Source organism: Panthera tigris, chromosome A2 (assembly GCF_018350195.1).
Source record: "Panthera tigris isolate Pti1 chromosome A2, P.tigris_Pti1_mat1.1, whole genome shotgun sequence".
Taxonomy (NCBI): domain Eukaryota; kingdom Metazoa; phylum Chordata; class Mammalia; order Carnivora; family Felidae; genus Panthera; species Panthera tigris.
In genome coordinates this window covers 100,214,448-100,238,767 of record NC_056661.1, presented here as the reverse complement: position 1 = coordinate 100,238,767, position 24,320 = coordinate 100,214,448, and the positions used below count along the sequence as shown (strand labels likewise).

Genomic DNA, 24,320 nt, shown 5'->3' with positions numbered 1-24,320 from the left:
GTGAAATCCTCAACAAGATATTAGTCAACTGGATCCAACAATACATTAAAAAAATTATTCACTACGACCAAGTGGGATTTATACCTGGGATGCAGGGTTGGTTCAATAACTGCAAAACAATCAATGTGATTCATCACATCAATAAAAGAAAGGACAAGAACCACACGATCCTCTCAACAGATGCAGAAAAAGCATTTGACAAAATACAGCATTCTTTCTTGATAAAAACCTTGAAGAAAGGAAGGATAGAAGGATCATACCTCAAGATAATAAAGCCATATATGAAAGACCCAACGTTAATATCATCCTCAATGGGAAAAAACTGAGAGCTTTCCCCCTAAGGTCAGGAACAAGACAGGGATGTCTCCTCTCACCACTGTTATTCAACATAGTATTGGAAATCAGCCTCTGCAATCAGACAACACAGAGAATAAAAGGCATCCAAATCAGCCAGAAGGAGGTCAAACTTTCACTCTTCACAGATGACATGATATGCTATATGGAAAACCTAAAAGATTCCACCAAAAAACTGCTAGAACTGATTCATGAATTCAGCAAAGTTGCAGGATATAAAATCAATGTTGAGAAATAGGTTGCATTGCTGTACACCAACAATGAAGCAACAGAAAGAGAAATCAAGGAATCGATCCCATTTATAATTGCACCAAAACCCATAAAATACCTAGGAATAAACCTAACCAAAGAGGTGAAAAATCTACACACTGACAACTATAGAAAGCTTATGAAAGAAATTGAAGAATACACACACACACACACACACACACACACAGTAAAAATATTCCATGCTCCTCAATAGGAAGAACAAATATTGCTAAAATGTCACTACTATCCAAAGCAATGCACATATTCAATGCAATACCTAAAAAATAACACCAGGATTCTTCACTGAGCTAGAACAAACAATCCTAAAATTTGTATGGAACAAGAAAAGACCCTGAATAGCCAAAGCACTCTTGAAAAAAAAAAAAAAAAAGCAGGAGGCATCACAATACTGGACTTCAAGTTGTATTACAAAGCTGTAATCATCAAGACAGTATTGTACTGGCACAAAAAGAGACACTCAGATCAATGGAACAGAATAGTGAACCCAGAAATGGACCCACAAACATGTGGCCAACTAATCTTTGACAAAGCAAGAAAAAATATCCAGTGGAATAAAGACAGTCTCTTCAGAAAGTGGTGCTGGGAAAACTGGACAGAGACAAGTAGAAAAATGAACCTTGACCACTTTCTCACACCATACACAAAAACAAACTCTAAATGGATGAAAGATCTAAATGTAAGACAGGAAGCCGTCAAAATCCTCGAAAAGAAAGCAAGCAAAAACCTCTCTGACCTTGGCCGCAGCAACTTCTTACTCAACACGTCTCTGGAGGCAAGGGAAGCAAAAGCAAAAATGAACTATTGGAACCTAATCAAAATAAAAGACCTCTGCACAGCAAAGGAAACAATCAGCAAAACTAAAAGGCAACCAATGGAATGGGAGAAGATATTTACAAACGACATATCAGATAAAGGGTTAGTATCCAAAATCTATAAAGAACTTATCCAGCTCAACACCAAAAAACAAATAGTCCAGTGAAGAAATGGGCAAAAGGCATGAATAGACACTTCTCCAAGAAGATATCCAGATGGCCACCTGACACATGAAAAAATGCTCAGCATCACTCATCATCAGGGAAATACAAATCAAAACCATCATGAGATACCACCTCACACCTGTCAGATGGCTAACATTAACAACTCAGGCAACAACAGATATTGGCGGGGATGTGGAGAAAGAGGATCTCTTTTGCACTGCTGGTGGGAACGCAAACTGGTGCATCCACTCTGGAAAACAGTCTGGGGGTTCCTCAAAAATTTAAAAACAGAACTACCTTATGACCCGGCAATTGCACTACTAGGTATTTATCCAAGGGTTACAGGTGTGCTGTTTCAAAGGGGCACATGCACCCCAATGTTTATAGCAGCACGATCAACAATAGCCAAAGAATGGAAAGAGCCCAAATGTCCACCGATGGATGAATGGATAAAGAAGATGTGGCATATATATACAATAGGGTATTACTCGGCAATCAAAAGAATGAAATCTTGCCATTTGCAACTATGAGGATGGAACTAGAGGGTATTATGCTAAGCGAAATTAGTCAGTCAGAGAAAGCCAAGTATCCTATGACTTCACTCATATGAGGACTTTAAGACACAGAACAGATGAAGATAAGGGAAGGGAAGCAAAAATAACATAAAAACAGGGAGTGGGACAAAAACGTAAGAGACTCTTAAATATGGAGAACAAACGGAGGGTTACTGGAGGGGGTGTGGGAGGGTGGATGGCTAAATGGGTAAGGGGCACTAAGGAATCTACTCCTGAAATCACTCCTGAAAGCACTATATGCTAACTAACTTGGATAAAATTTTAAAAATTAATTAAATTAAAAAAAAAGAAAGGGAATGTGAAGAATCCTCGAGCAGCTTTACAACACTCACAACTGTACCTCCTCATCATGTGAGTCTGAAATGATGCCATCGTGTCTTCTTTTTGTTTTGTTAAATACCTGTTTTAAATTTATGTTTACATTTCACTTATTTGGCTTGTAATTTTGTGCCACATCATATATTTTCCTAAGTCTTGCCGAAATCAAGCAATTACTCTTAAGGACATCTTGGAAAACATTCCAAAGCCCCTTGGAGAAAAGCCAGAGTGCCTGGCTCTGATTGGGTACAATCCTGCATTTGAGAACAAGGGCTGTGTTGTTAAACTGAGAAGCAAACCTAGGCCTAAGCTATGAAAATGTATCTGGAGTCTGCACCCTATGCATCTGGCTTCACTCCAAAGGGCAAAGGCTATCTGAACAGCTATTTTCTTCCCTAGACTCCATGGTGAAAATGTCAATGGTGAAGGCCAAAGATTTTTCCCCACTGGATTAACCTATTAATCTGGGAATTCGGAATAATTTTATTCCGAGCATTTTATTGAGCAATCAGTCACTCTGTAGGGCTGTGGAATTTTGACTGAGTTTTTTTTTTCTTCCCCACAGGGTGATGCTCAAAAAGGGGAGCCTGGAGAAAGAGGCCCAGGGGTATGTATGCAAGTGGAATGCTTTCCCCAGAATGTAATCTAGGATGCTAAGGTTCTGTAAATGATCATTTTGCCCCCTGTAGTACAAGTGCAAAAATGACTTACATATACGTGTGCTTTTGATGGCACAGATGGGCAGTCAGACAGATATGGCCTTGGAAATGGAAATATGGGGAGAAAATGTTCTGCTCAACAGGAGTGATGATGACACAGGGTGGTGAAGCACATGACATTCTTGGATACCTAAGTGGGATTTGCGGAAGACTCAACTCAGGAAAATATTTTTCTTTGCTTCTTGTGTTTTTTTAAATATGTTTATTTATTTTTGAGAGAGGGGGAAGGGAAGAGAAAGAGGGAGAGAGAGAATCCCAAGCAGGTTCCACACTGTCAGTGCAGAGCTAGCCGTGTGGCTCAATCTCACGAACCATGAGATCATGAGTGGAGCCAAAATGAAGAGTCAGACATTTAACCAACTAAGCCACCCAGACACCTCTGTTTGTTTGGGTTTTTTCCAATAAAGAATGCATTAAAAATTCTGGGAGCACAGAACTAATAGACTAAACTATGCTTTTGTAAATTTGATCTGCAGACAAAATAAAAAGCATTCTAGTTGATTTATTATCTCTAAAATCAGAAGATGTTAGAGATTGCCTGAGAAATAATTACAGAAAATTTCTTCTTTTTCATTTTTCTGGGAGTTGTAGTAAAGTTGCAAAGAGCAGAGAAGGGTGTACAGTGAATAAAAAAAGACCATGTCACATTTCTCTTCCTGGCTGTCCCCCTGGCAAAAGCCCAGGAGACAGGCCCAGAGGTTTTAAAAACTTGTCTCTTGGTGTCTTTAATCAACTTTATGAGCAAGTCTAATAGAAAGTTTGATAATCAATGGAAATTCATTCAGATATGTGTGTTGTTCTTTTAGGAAGTATTTGTTAGGTGTTGTCTACATGTAAAGCATATTATTATGTGAAAAGAAATTAAGACAAAGCACTCATGTTTTTTGAAAAGTTTGTTATAGGAGAGATTAAAATATCTAAAACAGCTACAATATTGGTTGCCAAAAGGGAGTCTGGGGGCAGCAAAATGGGTGAATGGGAGTAGGAAGTATAGGCTTCCAGTTATGGAATGAATAAGTCACAGGGATGAAAGGTACCATATAAGAAATATAGTCAACAGTAATGTAAGAACATTGTATGGTGACAGATTGTAGTTACACTTTGTGATGAGCATAGCATAACGTATAGAGAAATTGAATCAGTATGTTGTAGATCTGAATCTAATGCAACATTGTATGTCAACTATACTTTAATTTTTGAAAAAAATAGTTACACCATGAAGCAGAATGTCAAAATACTATAAAAACTGCATGCACAAATTATTATGGACCTTCAGAGAAGATTGAAGCTATCGGGATGGGTTTTATAGAATGACTTCTGGAGAGTAGGATTGTGACTGGAAAGGATAGAACAGAAAGGTGGAAGGGACAAGCATTCCAGATGGAGAGTGCCATGAGCATCGACCTGAGGGAAGGCTATGGGTTTGAAAATGGTGAGAGGAGGTGCCTAAAGAGGATGTTGGCAGACACAGCTTGAAGGGCAGAGTGGATGTTCCATGCCGACTGTAGATCTGGGCTCTGCTAGGTGAGAGATTGAGATTTCAAATGAAGAGTGCAACCCAAGAGCTGTGTACTTGGAGGATTAATCTGGCATGACTCTCAAGGGGAAACTGAAGTGGGAATAAACAGAAAGAAGGAGTACTTAGAAGAAGGTTTTTTGTTACGGCCTGTCTGAGAACAGGGACATTGGCTAGGGCTGCTCCAGGCAGGATGAAAGCCACTTGCCATATGTGCTTACTGAGCAGCTGAAACACGGCTAGCCTGAACTGAGGTGTGCTGTAGGAGTAAAATACACAATGAATTTGGTTGACTTAGTGCCAAAGAACATGTAAAATATCTCATGAATAATTTTTATATTGGCCAAATGTTGGAAACCCTTGTATTTCAGACCTAGAGAGATCAGTAAAATATATTATTAAAAATTAATTTCACCTGTTGTCATTTTCTTAATGTGGCTATTAGGGAATTAAATCACATTCAATTGGATAGAATGGGGCCACAGTGATGACAGAATAGAGAAGAAGAGAACATTGTGAGAACCATAGAAGGCAAGAAGAATAGGCTGTGGGGACTGACACTGACTCATATAGTCAACAAATATGTATTGAGCACTTGGTATATGCTGGGCCCTTCTTTAGGTGCTGGGGATACAGTGAACAAGATTGATAGTTCCAGTTTCATACAGTGTGCTAGCAGGGTGAGCAATCAACAGACCAGCAAATGAATGAGATTTCATCAATGAGATGTGTTCTTGACCTATAAAACCAGGTCATACGTGAGGCGCCTGGGTGGCTCAGTCGGTTAAGCATCCAACTTTGGCTTAGGTCATGATCTCACGGTTTGTGTGTTTGAGCCCTGCGTCGGACTCTGTGCTGACAGCTCGGAGCCTGGAGCCTGGAGCCTGCTTCGGATTCTGTCTCCCTCTCCCTCTGCCCCTCCCCCACGCATACTCTGTCTCTGTCCCTGTCTCTCTCTCAAGAATAAATAAACATTTAAAAAAATAAATAAATAAAACCAGGTCATGAGGATGTTCTAAGCAGAAGGAGCAGTCGGTACAAAGACTCTTGCGTGGGAACAAGCTTGTAGGCTGAAGAAATGGAAATAAAGCCAAAACTTGGCAAAGAGTGGTGGTAGACAGGTTATGGAGCTAAGCAGGAGTGGGTCACAGAGGATCCTGCTGGCTGGGGGGAGGGGGAAGGACAGTAGAAAGGACAGACTTAAAACTAAATGCAGTGACAGCTGTTGGAGAATTTTAACTGGTTGGATTCAAGGAATGTAAGGGGCAAGTAGAGAGAAAAGATAAACTTTTGATTTTGTGTGATTTGAAATATAATGGCACCACTAATACAAACAGGAAACAAATTTGGCAGACCAATGAGTGCAGTTTTGGATATCTTAAATTTGAATACTTTTAAACTAGTAATTAAGATGTCAAGGAAGGAAGAAAGAAAGGAAGGCAGGAAGGCAGGAGGGAAGGAAGGAAACTGATAGCAATCAAACAATAAATTGACCAGAGAGTTCAGAAAGAAAAACAGGGGAAAAAAAGAGTATAATATAAAAAAGTAAGGTTTCTGCTGCAAACATGAATTGTTTTAATAAAGTACCCCAATTTAACTCTCTATAATGTGGCCTTTAATTTTAAGCACAATACTAAAACCTAAACCCTTTATGCTAATAAACATATCTAAGAAGAACTAAAATGCAGCATAACAATACTTTTGACTGTAGTTCTATTTTTAGTTTCAATTTCCCAGTGACCACTCATTTGGAGAGAAGTGTTATTTCCTTCCCGAAGTTTTCCTTTTTTTTGCCTTTTGTTAAAAAAAGTCATACAAAACAATAGTTTGTCATCTGACACATGTAACTGTGATAATAGCTTGTTTCTCCATCAGTTTCTCCGGCTCATTTAAAATATAACTTATAATTTTATTTTCATACTTAAAAGCTATTGTTGTATGAAAAAGACATAAAGTCCTATATGGAAAAGTCTTGCTCTTGCTTAAAGTTGTTAATTTCCTAGTTCACTTAATATTCAGAATCATATTACTTCGAGGGCTCACAGGCAGGGACACAATGGAGGAGGTTGTGCAGGATTCCCAGGAGTGACACAGAAGAGGAGTTGGCCCCATAGTTAGCATGAGATAAAATATAGTGCCTTAAAGGCCACCGTCTCATTAGGGTTGATAAAGGAACCATGCATTTCATTGATGTTCCATATTCGAGACCGAATTTGAAAGAAGGACCGTAATGGATATAAATATTTACATACATTGTAAAGGCCATTATCTCAGCTCATTTTCAAAGCCAATTTCTCTAACAGTCTCTGTGAAACATTCTCAGCTATGATAGTTCATAGTTTAAAAGTCAATATAACAATTTTGAATGGAGCATTGTAGGTCGTCCCTTTTATAAGTTTCAGTGTATAGTTTCTCCTTCAGCTTTGGGCCAAATGGTAAGAAATTGGGTTCGAAAAAAATATGTGGAACTGAAAATAGAATGTAATAAAGGGGAAAATGGGTTCTTTTCTTCTCCCCAGAGAAGTAAAATAGCTTACATTTCTGTGTGTGGTCTTATTTTCCTTGACTGTACAGATGTGTTTTTTTATACTTTGTAAATGAAAAACATCAAATACTTCCTCCAACTATGTCTTCTAATATGTTTTACTCTTTCTTTCTTTTTTTCTTTTGTAACTAGGGAATCCCTGGGTACAAAGGTGAAAAGGTAAGTTGGTAACAATGAATAGATAGGCCAGGATTTCAGAGAGAAAAACAGAAGCATAACTGTATTTACATGCTTAATAAAAGTTGTTTTCCTTTATTTTCCTAAGTCTAGGTTCCCTAATTCCCAAGTATACTCTTAAGTCTGTAAACATAAAATAATAATAAACTTCAGGTACGGAGATGTGTTGGAAGGGGTGAAAGGCATCCTAAGATTCCTGAGATTAGGATCCAGCCTCTCTCAGCTCTGCAAACATGAGGACCCCTATTTACCAGCCATGTAGCACAGACTAAAAGTTCCAAATAAAAATGGATGCGGCAATATTTCAGTTAGGTTGCTACCTTGGTGCTTAACTTCCTATGAAAGCTAGACACCAAAACCTAGACATCAAATGCTCTTGTAGAAGCAAGAGGATTTATTCTGGTTAGGCAATAAGGAACCTCTTCATACAGTGAGGCATCTGGGTGGAGCTTGCAAGGGGAATAAATTTGACAAACCAACAGAAGTTATGGGCTGGTAGACTATTTTATGATTCTTTACAAATTAGAAAGTTAGCAAAGTGGATGGGGGCTCAAGAACCATGTTGACAGTTGTTCATGGTTCATTCATAGATTTTTAAAAAATATTTATTTATTTATTTTTGAGAGAGAGAGAGAGAGAGAGCGCGCACAAGCAGGGGAGGGGCAGAAAGTGAGGAAGACACAGAATCTGAAGCAGGTTCCAGCCTCTGAACTGTCAGCACAGAGCCGGGTGCAGGGCTGGAACTCAGGAACTGTGACTCAGATCATGACCTGAGCCCAGGTCGGATGCTTAACCAACTGAGCCACCCAAGCGCCCCAAGCGCTCATTCATAGATTAATGTCACAGTTCTATCACCAGATGTTCTATCTGAAAATAGAGCGTGTCCTCATTCATCCTGTCTACAGCCCTCAGACCTAGGGCAAGAGGTCTTTCTCTGGGTCTCGAAAGGCCATCTGACCCCCGAAGGATCCAGGAAGCTACAGGGCATGAGGCTTATGCCCCCTTAAACCTGGACCACACTTTAGGTAACCAAGACCCCAGAAGTCCCTGCAAAATGGCCTGAGCCTACTTTGAAGGCAGATACAAACATCTTTCCTTTGTCCATCTTTTCCCCAGGCCTGAGGGGAAACAAAATGCAAGTTGGTTTTGGGGCTGGAAGGGGCCCTGGTGGGAGGTTCACTGTATTGCATTGCCTGGGGCACCTTCTTGTGCATTTGTTCCTCCTCTCCTGGGAGGAACCAGAGGTGGGGAGAGGCCAAGTAGGAGCTGGTCTGTAGGCTGTGGGCATGGGGTTGTACTAGCACTTGGACCTCTAAGGAATACCACAGTTCTTTCATTTTTATTCCTATTGATACTTGTCAAAAAAGGAAGCTAGAACATTACTAGGTTGGTTATTAGCTTATTTATAACTTTCAGCTGTTTAGATACATGGTACGTAGGCCTCTGCTTGCAGTGTTGCCCTGGGCCCTGCAAATATTAGAGGTGAGTCTCTATACAGGCGAATAAATCTGTCCCCAGTCACTAGAAATGTTAAGTGTTTGTTTCTTCATCCATATAGAGCTGGATTAATATAGGCCTCCTAATTTACAGGGTGGTTGGAGAAGCAAATGGAATAATGGATGTGACAATGTCTTATAAGCTGTTTGCTGGTCGATAAAATGCAAGGTGCTATTATGAAGAGGCAGGGAACAAATGATAAATAGGAAATTTAAGAAAATTTCATGATTGTAAAATTGTCCTATGTATAGTTGAAGAAAATTATACAGGTCCCCCATCTTGATTTATAATATGAGCTACTCATCAACACTAAATATATATACATACACACACACACACACACACACACACGCGCGCGCGTGCATAAACACACACTATATAGTACATATAGTGCTATGTATATATACTATATATATATTATATAGCATATAGTATACTACAAATATAGTATATATGTGTGTGTTTATATATTTATATATATGAAAAGACTCATTTTAACCTTCTGGGAAATTATAGAATCACTGGTGGAGCTCTCATTTGGAAAATATAAGTTGTCAGGGTAGAGTGACCCTGAACCATTGACATTCAAACCAGAATTTCACCAGGAACAGCAGCATCAGAAATCAGAGGCTGGGAACAGAGCTAATCTGTTCATAGCTTTCTGAAGCACTTGCTCTGTGAAATTGTAATTGTGGCCATTCCACAGGGATTACTGAGCCCACCAAAAAAGAAAACGCCTTTACAAAGGCGAATAACAGGAGTACAATATTTTCATTGATGGAAGTCTGCCCCCAAAACAAATGCTGTTCCTCAGGACCTATAGCTAACAAATCTGTCTGGACAAATGGAATGTGAATTCTGGCCAAAAGAATTTTGAGTGTATTTATGGTACTTTTCTGTTTTATATTTTGGTGTTGACTCATTTTATTCCCATCCAACATTATTAAATTAATTGCTTTCTAATTGACTCTTCAAGAGTGAGTTTCCATTTGCATTCAGAAATAAATGTTCAACTTGTTCTAAGTGAAAGCTCAGTTTTTCCTGGGTCAGTCTGACTCACAATACGATGTGGAGAGAGAACAGATTGTTTTTGAACAGAGGCATAGCTGGATCTAGGAATTGTACCTCCCTCTTTCTTGCCAGCGACACCCCATGTAGTACTCTAGGCTAGTGGAAAGTATCTTGCAGACCATGGTGGTATGCCTTGTTCAGTTTTGAGTGGCTGATGACCATGGACTTGGGAATCTAACAGACTCGAGCTTGTGGTCACGGGCAAACTATTTAATCCTTCGGAGTCTCCTTTTCCTCATCTATGAATGGAGATCTCTCTCTCTCTCTCTAATCTAATCTGCTGTGGGGATTAGCAGTAATGTAAAGGTTTGGACTTTGGATCCATAATTGGTGGTTACAATGGTTATTTCCCTTCTTAGAGTGGAGCTATTCAAAGTGTGGTCTGTATGCTGGCTGTCAACCTGTGAAATGCTTGATGGTATTTTGTCATGACATAAAGATTGCACCAGAATATAAACCCACTATATCACTAAACACACTGTTTAGTTCAGTTGACATTCCTTTTTCACAGCATGACTTCTTTAATGAAGGAAGCAGGGCACTGATCATTGTAGTGCAAGTTTCTTATGTCACTGTGAGGTGGCATTTTGAGAAGCATGCTTACAGCACATGGATGATAAAGCAGTGGTGAGGGCACTGGACTAGGAGCCACTGGCTAGCATGTGCATTTAAGTAATTCATTTAACTTCTCCAGCTGAGTTGCCATATCTTAAAAATATGAATGGCTTTTAAGGAATAGAGTCAGTGATATTGTAACAGCATCGTATGGTGACAGATGGTAGCTTCACTTGCGGTGAACATTGCCTAGTGTATAGACAAGTTGAATCACTATGTTGTACACCTGAAATTAATGTAACACGGTGTGTCAATTATGCTCAAATAAAACATTTTTATTTGACTTTATTCTATTTTTAATTTAAATCCAAGTTAGTTAACATATGGTGTAATAATAATTTCAGGAATAGAATTTAGTGATTCATCACTTACATGTAACACTCAGTGCTCATCCCAACAAGTGTCCTCCTCAGTGCCCCTTGCCCATTTACCCATCCCCCTACCCACCTCCTCTCCAGCAACCTTCAGTTTGTACTCTGTATTTAAGAGTCTCTTATGATTTGTTTCCCTCTCTGTTTTTATATTATTTTTGCTTCCCTTCCCTTATGTTCATCTGTTTTGTATCTTAAATTCCACATAGGAGTGAAATCATATGGTATTTATCTTTCTCTAACTTATTTCACTTAGTATAATACACTCTTGTTCCATCCACATTGTTACAAATGGCAAGTTTTCATTCTTTTTGATTGCCGAGTAATATTCCATTGTATATATAACACATCTTCTTTATCCATTCATCAGTTGGTGGGCATTTGGGCTCTTTCCTTACTTTGGCTATTGTCAATAGTGCTACTATAAACGTTGGGGTTCATGTGCCCCTTCGAATCAGCACTCGTGTATCCTTTGGATAAATAGCTAGTAGTGCAATTGCTGGGTCATAGGGTAGTTCTATTTTTAATTTTTTGAGGAAACTCCATACTGTTTTCCAGAGTGGCTGCACCAGTTTCCATTCCTACCTCCAGTGCAAAAGCGTTCCTCTTTCTCCGTAACCTCACCAATATCTGTTGTTGCCTGAGTTGTTAATGTTAGCCATTCTGACAGGTGTCAGAGGTGGAATCTCATTGTGGTTTTGATTTGCCACATCAGCCCTGATGCTGAGTGATGTTGAGCATTTTTTTCATGTGTCTTTTAGCCATATGGATGTCTTCTTTGGAAAAGTGTCTATTCATGTTTTTTGCTCATTTTTTGGGTGTTGTTTTTTTTGGATGTTGCGTTTGATAAGTTCTTTATAGATTTTGGATACTAACCCTGTATCTGATATGTCGTTTGCAAATATCTTCTCCCATTCCATCTGTTGCCTTTTAGTTTTACTGACTGTTTCCTTTGCTATGCAGAAGATTTTTTTTATCTTGATGAGGTCCCAATAGTTCATTTTTCTCTTATTTCCCTTGCCTCTGAAGACATGTCAAGTAAGAAGTTGCTGCGGCCAAGGTCAAAGAAGTTTTTGCTTGTTTTCTCCTGTAGGATTTTAATGGCTTTCTGTCTTACATTTAGGTCTTTCATCCATTTTGAGTGTATTTTTGTGTATGGTGTAAGAAAGTGGTCCAGGTTCATTCTTCTGCATGTCATTGTCCAGTTTTTCCAACACCATTTGCTGAAGAAACTGTCTTTTTTTCCATTGGATATTCTTTCCTGCTTTGTCAAAGATTAGTTGGCCATACATTTGTAGGTCCATTTCTGGGTTCTTTATTCTGTTCCACTGATCTGAGTGTCTGTTTTAGTGCCGTAACATACTGTCTTGATGATTACAACTTTGTAATACAGCATGAAGTCTGGAACTGTGATGCCTCCACCTTTGGTTTTCTTTTTCTAATTTATTTTTAAGGTTTATTTATTTTTGAAAGAGAGGGTGGGGAGGAGCAGAGAGAGAGAGAGAGAGAGAGAGAGAGAGAGAGAGAGAGACAGAATCTGAATCAGGCTCCAGGCTCCAGGCTTCAACCTATCAGCACAGAGCCTGACATAGGGCTCAAACTCACAAACAGTGAGGTCATGACCTGAGCCTAAGTCAGACATTTAACTGACTAAGCCACCCAGGTGCCCCAGTTTTCTTTTTCAGCATTGCTTTGGCTTTTTGGGTCTTTTCTGGTTCCATACAAATTTTAGGATTATTTATTCTAGCTCTGTGAAGAATCCTGGTGTTATTTTGAGAGGGATTGCATTGCATATGTAGATTGCTTTGGGTAGCATTGACATTTTAACAATATTTGTTCTTCCAATCCATGGGCATGGAATGCTTTTCCATTTTTTGTGTCTTCTGCAATCTTTTTAATGTGTTTTATAATGTTCAGTGTGTAGATTTTTCACCTCTTTGGTTAGGTTTATTCCTAAGTATTTTATGGGTTTTGGTGCAATTGTACATGGGACCGATTCCTTGATTTCTCTTTCTGCTGCTTCATTATTGGTGTATAGAAATGCAACTGATTTCTATACATTGATTTAATATCCTGCAACTTTGCTGAATTCACGGATCAGTTCTCACAGTTTTTTGGTGGAGTCTTTTAGATTTTCCACACAGAGTATCATGTTGTCTGCAAAGAGTGTAAGTTTGACTTCCTCCTTGCCGATGTGGGTGCCTTTTATTTCTTTGTGTTGTCTGATTGCTGAGGCTCATATAAAAAAAAATTTTAAATCAATTGCTTTGAGGCTCAGATAAAAGCATGAAAGCACTTGAAAATTTTAACTTTAGCTGTTTTTCTAATTGCCTTTGATACATTTTAGTTCTAATTATGCAAAGTCTTAGAAGTCTGATACAATGGATTAGTATTCAGAGGTCCCAATTCTCATTCTACATGAGCAAGGTACTTAACCTTCTGAATCAAAAATTCTCAGTCTGTAAAATTGGGCTAATAATATCTGTGTCAGACAGTTAATGTCAGCTTACCTGAGATAATGTCTGCTAAATAAAATTAATCATAAACTGTAAAGCACAATTTAAATGTTAGTTCTTTTTTCATTAATATGCCAGGAAAGGCAGGGCAGTAGAGTGTGTTGGAAATATATGGCATTCTTGCCACCATGCCCGTCCCCAGCAGACCTTGCTAATTCTTCCTGGCTCCTTTCCCCACCAAGCCATGATGTGGTCTCAGGACCTTTCTCTCACAGTTCTCTGGGCAAACACTACTAATTGATCAAAGCTGGTACTCAGGGTGGAGTATAGTGTGGCAAAAATAGGGACTCTGAATCAGAGCTGCTTATTTGAGGAAAGTTATCTGGGTGAACTTAAGTTTTCTCATCTATAAAATACAACTGTAAAACTGATCTCATTGAGCTGTAATGTGGATTCACTTAAATCACAAAGAGCATATGGTGGATACTCGGTAAACCTTAGTTTCTTTCCTTTAAATGTCATCTCCCTTTCAAAAATGTCAAACCTTACTAGGTGGTATCACTGATTTGATTCTGTCAAGTGGAAGATGACTCATGGATAAAATTTTTCAGAGTGTAATGCCCAAATAACCCACAGGATTGAGGATAAAATTGTGTAAAACCCATCAGAGTGCTTATGTCATAAGAAAACTTTTTAAAACATCCTAACCCCAAACGACTGCAAAGGTCTTCTTATTTGTTTCATTTCTTTATTTTTTAGGGTGAAAATGGAGAATGTGGAAAACCAGGAATAAAAGGTGACAAAGTAAGGAACATGTTTTTAAAATGCTAACAGCTAGGATCCCTTTGGGCTGAGTTTCCCTAAGAGGAAATTCCTGGGATGCATTACCTTGCTCTCACTCCTGGAGTTGGAAAGTTACTGGCTCAATTTTCACGTCTGTAAAACATGAAGCAGAAAACAAACTATACCTAACTTTACTTAATGGAGCCTCCACATACCTTTCATATGGATCTTTAAGACGGTGCTTTGTGGCTCCCTAACCTTTGAGGCTAGGCCTATGGAATTTTATGGCAAAAAAGGATAATTTAACCAGTAAAGTCAGTTCAAGCTCCAGTTGGGTCTTTGCATCTGGAATTGTTTTCCAGATATAAACACTGACAACAAGCACTTTCCAAAATAGAGTGAAGAACTCTATGGAATAAGTTAATGAAATAGTTATAAATAATGTGGGAGAACTAGGCATAGATAGGGGATTGAAATTTTGAAACTGCAGTACGCCACAGGCAATTGGGTGGGTATTAACCTTTCGTTAAAAAATAAATATAAATAAAGTATTTAAAATGGAGACAATATTAAATGGGTCAGAAATATACAGACAGTACATTTGAAACTTAATGACAAAGCATCCAAAAATGTACAGAGTAAAAATAGTTTTCATTATAGTGAAGAACTATTAACAGCATGCTACCAAGATACTCAACTCATTCAATATCTGTATTTTAATTATGGGAGAGAGTCAAGGAGAAAAAATGAGGCAGAAGGTGAAAAGCAGAGAATAAGATGATGACACTGGCCTATGTAACTAAGCACTTTAAATAGCTTGAGACTTTTGTGAAAGCTTTTAAAGTACTGTAGAGTTAAAGGCCAGGTGGATCTGAAAAAAAATGTAGGCTTGATAATTATCTCTGGGCAAAATGAAAACTGTAGTAATGAATGGATTCTGCCTGGAGGGTAATTGAAAATGGGAGGTGGACACAGACTTGAAAATACAGAAGGGGACAGAGAAGAACAAAAATGAAAGTTAAACAGCAACTGTTGAAAACTGTTTGAAATGAGAACGGTTGATAAAGAGCTAATCATCATTCTTCATTGACTAAGATGCCAGGGGTTGTGAAATGCCCTATTCTGTGCCAAAAAGAAAGAAAAAGTGCTGCCAATTACAACCAGAAGATGCAATTGATTATAAGACGTATCTTGATATTAGAGATGTAAAGATCTGAAAAAAAAATGCATGTCTAGAGTCAATGAAATACAGCGTCCTTGACATGAAGAGTTCATATAAGTTCTTAAGTCAGACTATAAAGAACATGAAGAGACACGAGAGAGGAACTATAAATGGGTAATAAGTGAAAAAAACCCAATACATCAGCGATCAGAGAAGTGAAATTAACACATTAAAATATTATTTCACCTATCAAATTAGCAAACACTGGGATAATATACAATACTCAGCATTGATGGGGGTGTCTGTTAAGGTGGAGATGCACTTTCTCTACTCAGGTAGTAAGAATGGAAATCTGAGCAAACTATGGAGGGAAGCTTTGCTTTTTCTTCCCATGTATTGGTGTGAGACACAAAAGAGAGCGAGAGAGCCTTGAATGTGTTCATCATCTCTGTGTCTGTCATCCTCTTCCAGGACATTACCTTCAGGAATCTTTCAGAAGTTGGACATGACTTATAAACAAAGATATTCATTATAATATTATTTAAAATAATAATCATCAGAAACAATTTAAATGCCAAAACTAGGGAAATAAGTAAATTATAATAGATACATATTCTTGAATATTTTTCCATTTACTAAGAGTTTTTAATTACATGGAAAAATATTTTTGATACAATGGAAGACCAAATAAGTAGGACACAAGATTGTATACACACTTGAATCAATTATTTGAAGAAAAATATTCTATATGCCTAAAATGTTAATAGCAGTTACTTCTGTGTGATTTTTTTCTGTTTCTTTACTTTTTTCCTTTAATTGCCAAGGTGTGTCTATTATGAACAGGTTATATTTTGCTAAGCAGAAAAATGAAAATCTGAGAAAAGAGAGACTAGACTATACTATATTCTCATAAAAATAAATTTCAAAGGGTTTCCTAGTTATGGAACATATTGAAATATCTTCTATTAGAGAGTATTGAGTATAAACAGTGTTTTGTCAAGTTGCATGTCTTGAAGATGGGCAAAAGAGTGATCTAGACATTGTGGAAACTCACCAAATTGTTAATTTAACTGATTTTGCCTTGTTGGAAAGAAACAATATTCCACCCACCAACTGTACTTTTTCTAAGGAATTGTAAGGAATAAATTGTTTGCTCTGACCAAAATTTCAATATACAGGTGAAGGACTTACATCTAAAACTGTTTTCGTGGAGTTTACTGAAGGAAAATCTGACCTCAAATTGGCTTATTATTTTGGATCATTTTGTTGACAATGTATCAGTTTGCTTTGCTGTTTGGATAAAGTGGGAAGATTGGCCATCACTGAGAACACATTCTTTTCTCCTCTACCTAAAATAAAAACATTGCATTTTGAAGATGGATACTTAGAGCAACTTACCATTAATTTTATTCCACAGGGATCCTTAGGGCCGTATGGACCAAAGGGACCCAGAGGACTTCAGGTAAGGAGGCTAAACCAAATCTACATCTGAATTAGAATCACCTAGGAAGCTTTAAAAATCTGTTTGCCCATTTGCTCCCTCTGCCAATTCAATTAGAATGTCTAGGGATTGGAGCCAGGCATCAGTAGTTTTAAAGATCCCCAGGTGATTTCAATGTGCAACAAAGTTTGGAAATCACTGCCCTAATGTTTTGAATGACTAATTCAGGCTCCCCAAAGATAGGTACCAGCAGGTGAGTTTACTTAGTAGAGGGATAGAAGTTTAAAAATTCGAGTCTAGGAAGATGAGTGAAGTCAAAGCAGTTAAAAGAAGGATGTAACTATTTTTGCTTTGCTAGTATAATATAGTTGGAAGAACTATGCATTTTATCTAATTACACTATGTGTAATTTAGATACAGTACTTAATATTCAAAAACATGGAATGCTCATTATAAGTACTTAATGTTCAATAGCATGGAAAAGATTCTGAAGGCATTTATTTAAGTTAGACATATTCCATGGATTTCAGAAAATAATTTAGATCAGTTTTTTCCCAGTCTGGGGACTTGCCCAGTCTAAAGTTTTTGCTGGGGGGGAGGATGTATGTATATGAAGAGTTCATTTATGTATTTCAAAAAGTCTACTGAAAATTGTAACTTGGCCCAAGATTTCCCAGACAGCATCTAATTAACCATCAACTCCTTTGCTCTGGCCTGGAATTGTGTCAGCACAGGGCAGTAACTCTGGTTATCACAGGGTCATTGGAAGCTCCAACTTCCAGTTATAAATGCCTTAGCTATTTAAAAAAGTTGCTCATTCAAAATTCTTTAAGAAGGGTGTTCAGCACAGGGATAAGGTTGGAAACAGGCTTAGAAAGCAAACACCTCATTAATAAATGTTTGTTCTCAGCTTAAGTATACTATTTTAGAAGATGCCTATTTGACAGGAGGAATTTTATCTCATTCCATTTCTCAGTCACATTTAACCCTAACTTAACTCTGAGATATTTAGTCTGACTTCTAAATTCAGGATCTCTAGGGACCTTAATGAATAATTCCTTCTTGGTTGGCCTTTTATATATAGAACTAATTGTTGGTTTTCACCTCGGAGCAGGGCATTAGTGGACCTCCAGGGGATCCAGGCCCGAAGGGATTTCAAGGCAATAAGGTAATCATACCCTTTGAGTAAAGACAGGCAGAGTGCCTTTCCCCCGGTGAGCTATAGTAATTTATGTTTTTATTAAGCAGAAGTCAATGGACTCCTTGAGGATGTATCTTTGGCAATACATAATAACCTGCAGGTATATACACAGAATCATGTTCAAGTACATGCAGGAAGTCAGTGGCATGACTTTATCATTTATTATTATGTTATTCAGAGGGGCATTATTAAATACAAGCCATTATTCAAAATCTTTGCAGTATTTCCATCTTTCTCCTGCCCTATAGTCATTTTATGGTTCACTAGAAACTGAGAAGTAGTAACAAATAACCAATTCAAATCATTCTATTTCCCCATACATGATGTCAACTCAATATATAGTTTATAAGAGTAGGAAATTTGTGACTGTCATGCCAACAAAGATTGAGCTTTTAAAAATTATTACAGGGGTGTAATCTCAACCGTCCGTACCATGCTTGTAATGGCATTCCACGGATCAGCAAGACAGATGGGGAGGGATCGAATAAGAGCCAAATAGAACCAAAAGATGCTACGGCTGGGATCTTTAAAAGACCTTGATACAAGGCTCTGTTTTGCAATGAAAGTGGCCATTAATTTGCTGAATACAAGCTTTTTAGTACCTTTTAAACTTCTCAATGCTTAGTAAATTTCATGGATATAGTAAATATCCAATAAATAGTGTCAGTGACTAGAGATCTGTGGAATTCGTGGCAGTAATAACAGCAGAAGGTGCCATCCTCAATGGACCCTAGATAAAGCCAATCTTTTAAGGGTACTATCAAATTTAAGCTGTGGGGAGCAGCTGGGATACTTGAGTGTTCTTTTTCCAGAGAGAGGAAAGAGAGTGACAAGTATAGTATTTTTAATGAGAAAGCAACAATGTGTGATTTCCCAGGCCACTTTTAATTGGCAAATTAAAATAGAATGAGTTTCTCAGCAGGAGTGTGCTTAAGCTTCATCTGGGGAAACTGCCTTTTCCAGTCCTTGCCTATGATTAATTCTCTCTGGGGAAAAGAAATGTATCTCTTGAATACTGAGTAGAAGTTTTTATAAAATTGCTTTGGCAGTAGATAAAATCCTGCAGCAAGAATAAAAAACATTTTGACAGTCCACACTTATTTCTAGGATTCTTTGGTTACCTAAGATGATCATTTTCATGCTTGGGAAAAAGAGGCTTCAAATCAGGTATCAGTGCTGGAGTCTGCAACAGTGATAGAATTACAGAATGTTTGAGCCACCAGGTACATTAGGAGATCATACTAGCCCAAGGTTTTCATTCTGGAAAATGAGAAGTGAAGTCCAGATATCAAATGGCTTGCCTGAGGCAGAGACACAGCCAGGCTCATCAGCTCTGGGGAGTGCCCATGCAGGACTGAGGACAGTGCATGTAGTTTTGGGAGATGCTTAGTGGCAGTCCCTAAAAAGGTGTCATCATTTGCTCACTTACTTCTCTTTATGTCTCATAAATTACGATTTCAGTTTTTGTTTTAACATAAATTTATTGAAACAGAATATAGCTTTTAATTTCACCAGTGCATTAATTCTCAGAAAGAATAAATACAGTTGAGTGTTTAGGGGAGCTTGTAATGCTCTGATGTAATAACACTTCATGCTTGACTTTCTCATCATCATAAAAGGAGCAGTTTTTCCAAAAGTATTTGAGGACTTCATGAGTTTTCCAAGGTCCTCTCTTTAAAACATTTTTTTTTTAATTGTGATAAAGGATACGTGACATGAAATTACCACTGGGATTTAGTCACAAAATTCACTGCCAGGTGAATACACGAAGTTCATTGCCAATTGAAAAGATGTCAATTTCTAGAGAATGTTCTGGATTGCTAGGGGCAAGTGAGGTAGTAGTGAGTTTTTCTTTTTCCTTGTGGTTTATGGTCACAAATTTAGTGGTCTCTTAACTCTTAACTCTTAAGAGTCTCTTAATTCTTTCTTCAAGACTATTACTAATTTCTACTTCTCTTTGGATCTGTCAAGTAGAGATGCATGTTGCATTGATGATTAAATTTTTAAAAATTTTATACATTTATTTGTGTATTATCTTAAAAGTCAGGTTTCAGGGAATAATTTCATCTTGTGTCTCAGAATGTACTTCTAAATCTTAAAGACTTAATATACTATATTTTCCTCAATCTGGAAATAATGTTATGTTTATAATGACACTTCTTTTCATCTATTACCATTTTATCACAAAATGTTTTTAAGAAATTGCTATTGCAATTTGTGCAGAAAAACTCTAAAATCCAGTAATTGTATTTTCTAATGGGCACTGGGAGGATTATTTATTTTGAAACTTCTATAATAATCAATAACAGGGGTGCCTGGGTGGCTCAGTTGATTGAGCGTCTGACTTCAGCTCAGGTCATGATCTCGTGGTCCGTGAGTTTGAGCCCCGTGTTGGGCTCTGTGTTGACAGCTCAGAGCCTGGAGCCTACTTCAGATTTTGCGTCTCCCTTGCTCTCTGCCCCTCTCCCACTTGTGCTCTCTCTCTCAAAAATAAACAAACGTTTAAAAAAAATAATCAATAACACTTAGTGTATATTTACTACATACAGATATATAGTTCTTTATTTATTTTGAGAGAGAGAGAACACGTGTGGGAGGGAGAGGGAGAGAGAGAGAGAGAGAGGGAGAGGGAGAGAGAGAGAGAGAGAGAGAGAGAGAGGGAGAGGGAGAGAGAGAGAGAGAGAGAGAGAGAGAGAGAGAGAGAGAGAATACCAAGCAGGATCCACACTGTGAGTACAGAGCCCAGTGTGGGACTTGAACTCATGAACTGTGAGATCATGACCTGAGCCAAAGCCAAGAGTTGGACACTTAACTGACTGAGCCACCAGCCACCCCAACAGATATATAGTTCTAATTATTCATGTAACCTAATACCACCCTTTGAGACATGATCTAGTCTTACCCCATGGTACAGATTAGGCTATTCAGGCACAGAGAGTTTAGTAATGGGTCCACATCTACATAGCTAATAAGGGACAGAGCCAGGATTCAAACCCAGCCAGTATGCTCTGAACCAACATATTGTATTTGTCTCCTTAGGAACATTGCTGAATTTCCTCAATAGTTGACCTGAAATAAATGCATTTGTTTGGACAGTATGGAAATTGCATCTGTCCCTCTTCTCATGTACTCTGGCTGGAAACACCAGTCTGTTTGTTGAGAGGTGTATTTCTGTTAGATTATAATGTTCATCTGAAAGTACAGGAAGAGAAGGAAGGTAATCACAGGGGAAAAAGAAACCAGGGATGTGCATTTTCAAATATTTTGTCTCTTAGGGGACCTTAAAATAAAAACCCTCAGACTTGTAACATTTGCAAAGATTACATATGAATTTCTAGATGGGCCCTCTATATATCTTTGAATTTATGAATGGTCTCTGTCATGAGCTATAGTCCCATTTTATTGCTCTAGTAGTTGATGTTCTTCATCAAGTGGTTTGCGGAAAGGTGGTCAAAGAACAGAAGGAAAAAATAGCATGTGATAAATCAAGGAAAAACGTGATTCTGGCCCAGTTTCATGAATCATTTCTGTCATTAATATTTCCACATGTAAAGTAGCTCCTATTCTTGCTGCTTTGAAACAAAACAGATGTTTCTCAGAATGAAGCTGTGGCTCTGAGGCCACCTCAGCTTCCCCCATATATGGAGGTCATGCAATGACATTCAGAAGAACAACATCCTGTCAGTCTCCAAAATCAGTATTATAAACACACAAGCGCCTGAGAAACCTTATCCCTAGGACCAAATGGAAAATGCTATTTTCTGGAGAGAGCTATGCTCCGGAGAGAGCGCTGTGCTTTTTCTGAGTAAAAATTGAGTACCTAAGAGCCCTAAACCAACATCAAATGGCTATTGTGATGGCTTAGATTGCAATCCCTTCTGTCCATAGAATGGGCCCTCTAATAACTAGAAAAAAAATGGCTCAAGATTGGCAGGCCTTTCAATTCACAGAGAACAAATTACAAAATCAGTTTTATACAAATAAACACAGTAGAATGCTGGGTGTGTCAAACCCACATTAGGTAATTTTTGCCATTTCTTGATGTCTTTCTGATGTTATTTTTGAAGGGTATTTCCTTCTCAAGTTTCATGTATATTGGCTCTTTCCAAGACCCTCTTTGTGCTCCTGGGAGGACTGACTGCCCACTGTGGCATGAACAGGAAATAGCTTGTGACAAGCTGACATATCCTAGTCCTAGAGCTTCAGTGCTAAGGCCAAAAGAGCACTAGGAAATATCCCTGATGTACTTTCCCACGTCAAAGTACCACACATTAATCCTCAAACAATGAAAAATACCATGAGATTATATTATATACTAATTTATCTTAATGGATGAACTATCTCCCTTCTCTTAACCTCTTCCATTGTTTTACTCTAGGACATTCATCTATTTCCTGCAGGGTTTTTCTCCACTAAGATTTTTCCTCTTGTGCTACACTCAAGTGTAGGAAACACAAAGTCCTTTTATATACGAGACTTTGTCTTAACCCACTTTTACTTCTGAGATGTTATGAAAACCCACAGAGAAATAGCACCAGTCTTTTCCAGTTTAATAAATAGATATGGGGAGGGTAAATAATCCCCAGTGAATCAAACATTCATCCATCCATTCAAAATAAACAAAGAAGCTCATATCAACGAATAAAGGGAACCTATGTTTCAAGAGGACTGAGGGCAGATCAAACACTTAGATCATTCCATGATTCTGCACCAGACCATGATTCTTGGACACCCTTCTCTTCCTTATCCAACTCTGTTAAGGTTTCACCTCATTTTTTTTGACGCTTCCAAGGACAGTGCATGTTTTTCAAGTAGCTGGTAATCTTTTGAAGAAGTAAATAATAGTCAAATGTACAAATCCTAAAATTGAAACTGTAAACCTAGTAAACATCTTTACACAACATCCTGTTTTCCTCAAAATGCTCAATGAAAAGAAGTCGATTTAATTTTTTTTAATTTTTCAAATTAGTTTTTAAAGTTTATTTACTTGAGAGAAAGAGAGAGAGAGAGAGAGAGAGAGAGCAAGTGGGGCAGGGGCAGAGAGAGAGAGGGAGAGGGAGAGAAACCCAAGTAGGCACCACTCTGTCAGTGAAGAGCCTGGCATGGACTCGAACCCATGAACCGTGAGATCATGACCTGAGCCTAAACCAAGAGTCAGGCATTTAACTGACTGAGCCACTCAGGAGCCCCCAAAAGGAGTTCAATTTTGAAAAGAGGGCTGGATGTCAACCTTTGCAATAGCTACCAGGAATGTACATGCAGATATTTTTGGTAGCTAGTAGTTCCTTTTAGCTTCCATGCATTATACCTTTAAACATTGCTAGACTTCTTTCAGATATGAACCACTGGCAGGAGAATTAGACAAATGTGTGCAGGTCCATCACTTTAAAAAAAAACCCGAAGCAGAAGATGTAGTGACAATGGGTCGGGGGCACCACTATCACATGAAAGAAAAAGTTATATGTAACAAAGAAGTATTTGTTAAATGAATGGATGAATGAGTATTTAAATGGAATGAGTTGTCAACAGTATTAAACTGCAGACAAGTGAAACAGGCAGGAGCCCAACAGAGTTATTTAGTTTGTCAACTTTGAGGTTTTTGGAAATCTTTAAGGGAGCAGTTTCAATAGAGATATTGGGGAGGTGACAAAGGAGAAGAGTACAATAGCCAGGAATTCTGACCGTTCTTCCAAGATATTGGGATAATAAAGGGAAACAGAACAGTGTTGACATAACCCATGAAAAGCTTCTTGTGTGTTAAATAATCTAATGTGTTCGTATACTTCCACTTTTTTCTAAGAGAGGCAAGAAGACTCGGAACTTAATTTTTTTTTCAGTTTCAAATATACAACTTAAAGTCTCATGTTTTCTATAACTATTTTTGCAGGAACCGAAATATAATTAATGAAGATTTAGTAGATTTAAAAATACTTTCCTGTTTTGTTCATTATTTAAATATTTTACTCAACTCAACGTTAGCTTTGTAGGTCAACCTACTAAATGTAACTAATATTTCACTTATGGTTTGGGAGTAGTTCAACACCACAGGTATGAACAACTATGAAGAATTTTAGACTTCTTCCTCCAACAAGCATTTATGTAGTTTTTATTTCAGCTCTCACACAATCTAAAAACCTAACAAAATCTTCTGACATCATGATGTTGCTTTCATCTGTAAAAATCATGATTTAAAATAGGATATAATTCCTTAAAACTTTATAGGACGTAAACCAGGTGAAACATACACGGACATCAACAATCCTGGTATGGAG

At 37.9% G+C, this 24,320-nt stretch overlaps 1 protein-coding gene across 1 annotated transcript in view; it reads left to right on the top strand.

Annotated features, from left to right (window-relative positions):
• Positions 1-24,320, top strand: part of COL28A1 (collagen type XXVIII alpha 1 chain) — a 174,730-nt gene that overhangs the window by 18,470 nt on the left and 131,940 nt on the right. The window contains exons 7-11 of the mRNA XM_007076679.2: positions 3,060-3,101; positions 7,407-7,433; positions 14,221-14,265; positions 16,824-16,868; positions 17,962-18,015. Of these exons, the coding sequence (XP_007076741.2) occupies positions 3,060-3,101; positions 7,407-7,433; positions 14,221-14,265; positions 16,824-16,868; positions 17,962-18,015 (213 nt within the window). The remainder of the gene's footprint in view (positions 1-3,059; positions 3,102-7,406; positions 7,434-14,220; positions 14,266-16,823; positions 16,869-17,961; positions 18,016-24,320) is intronic.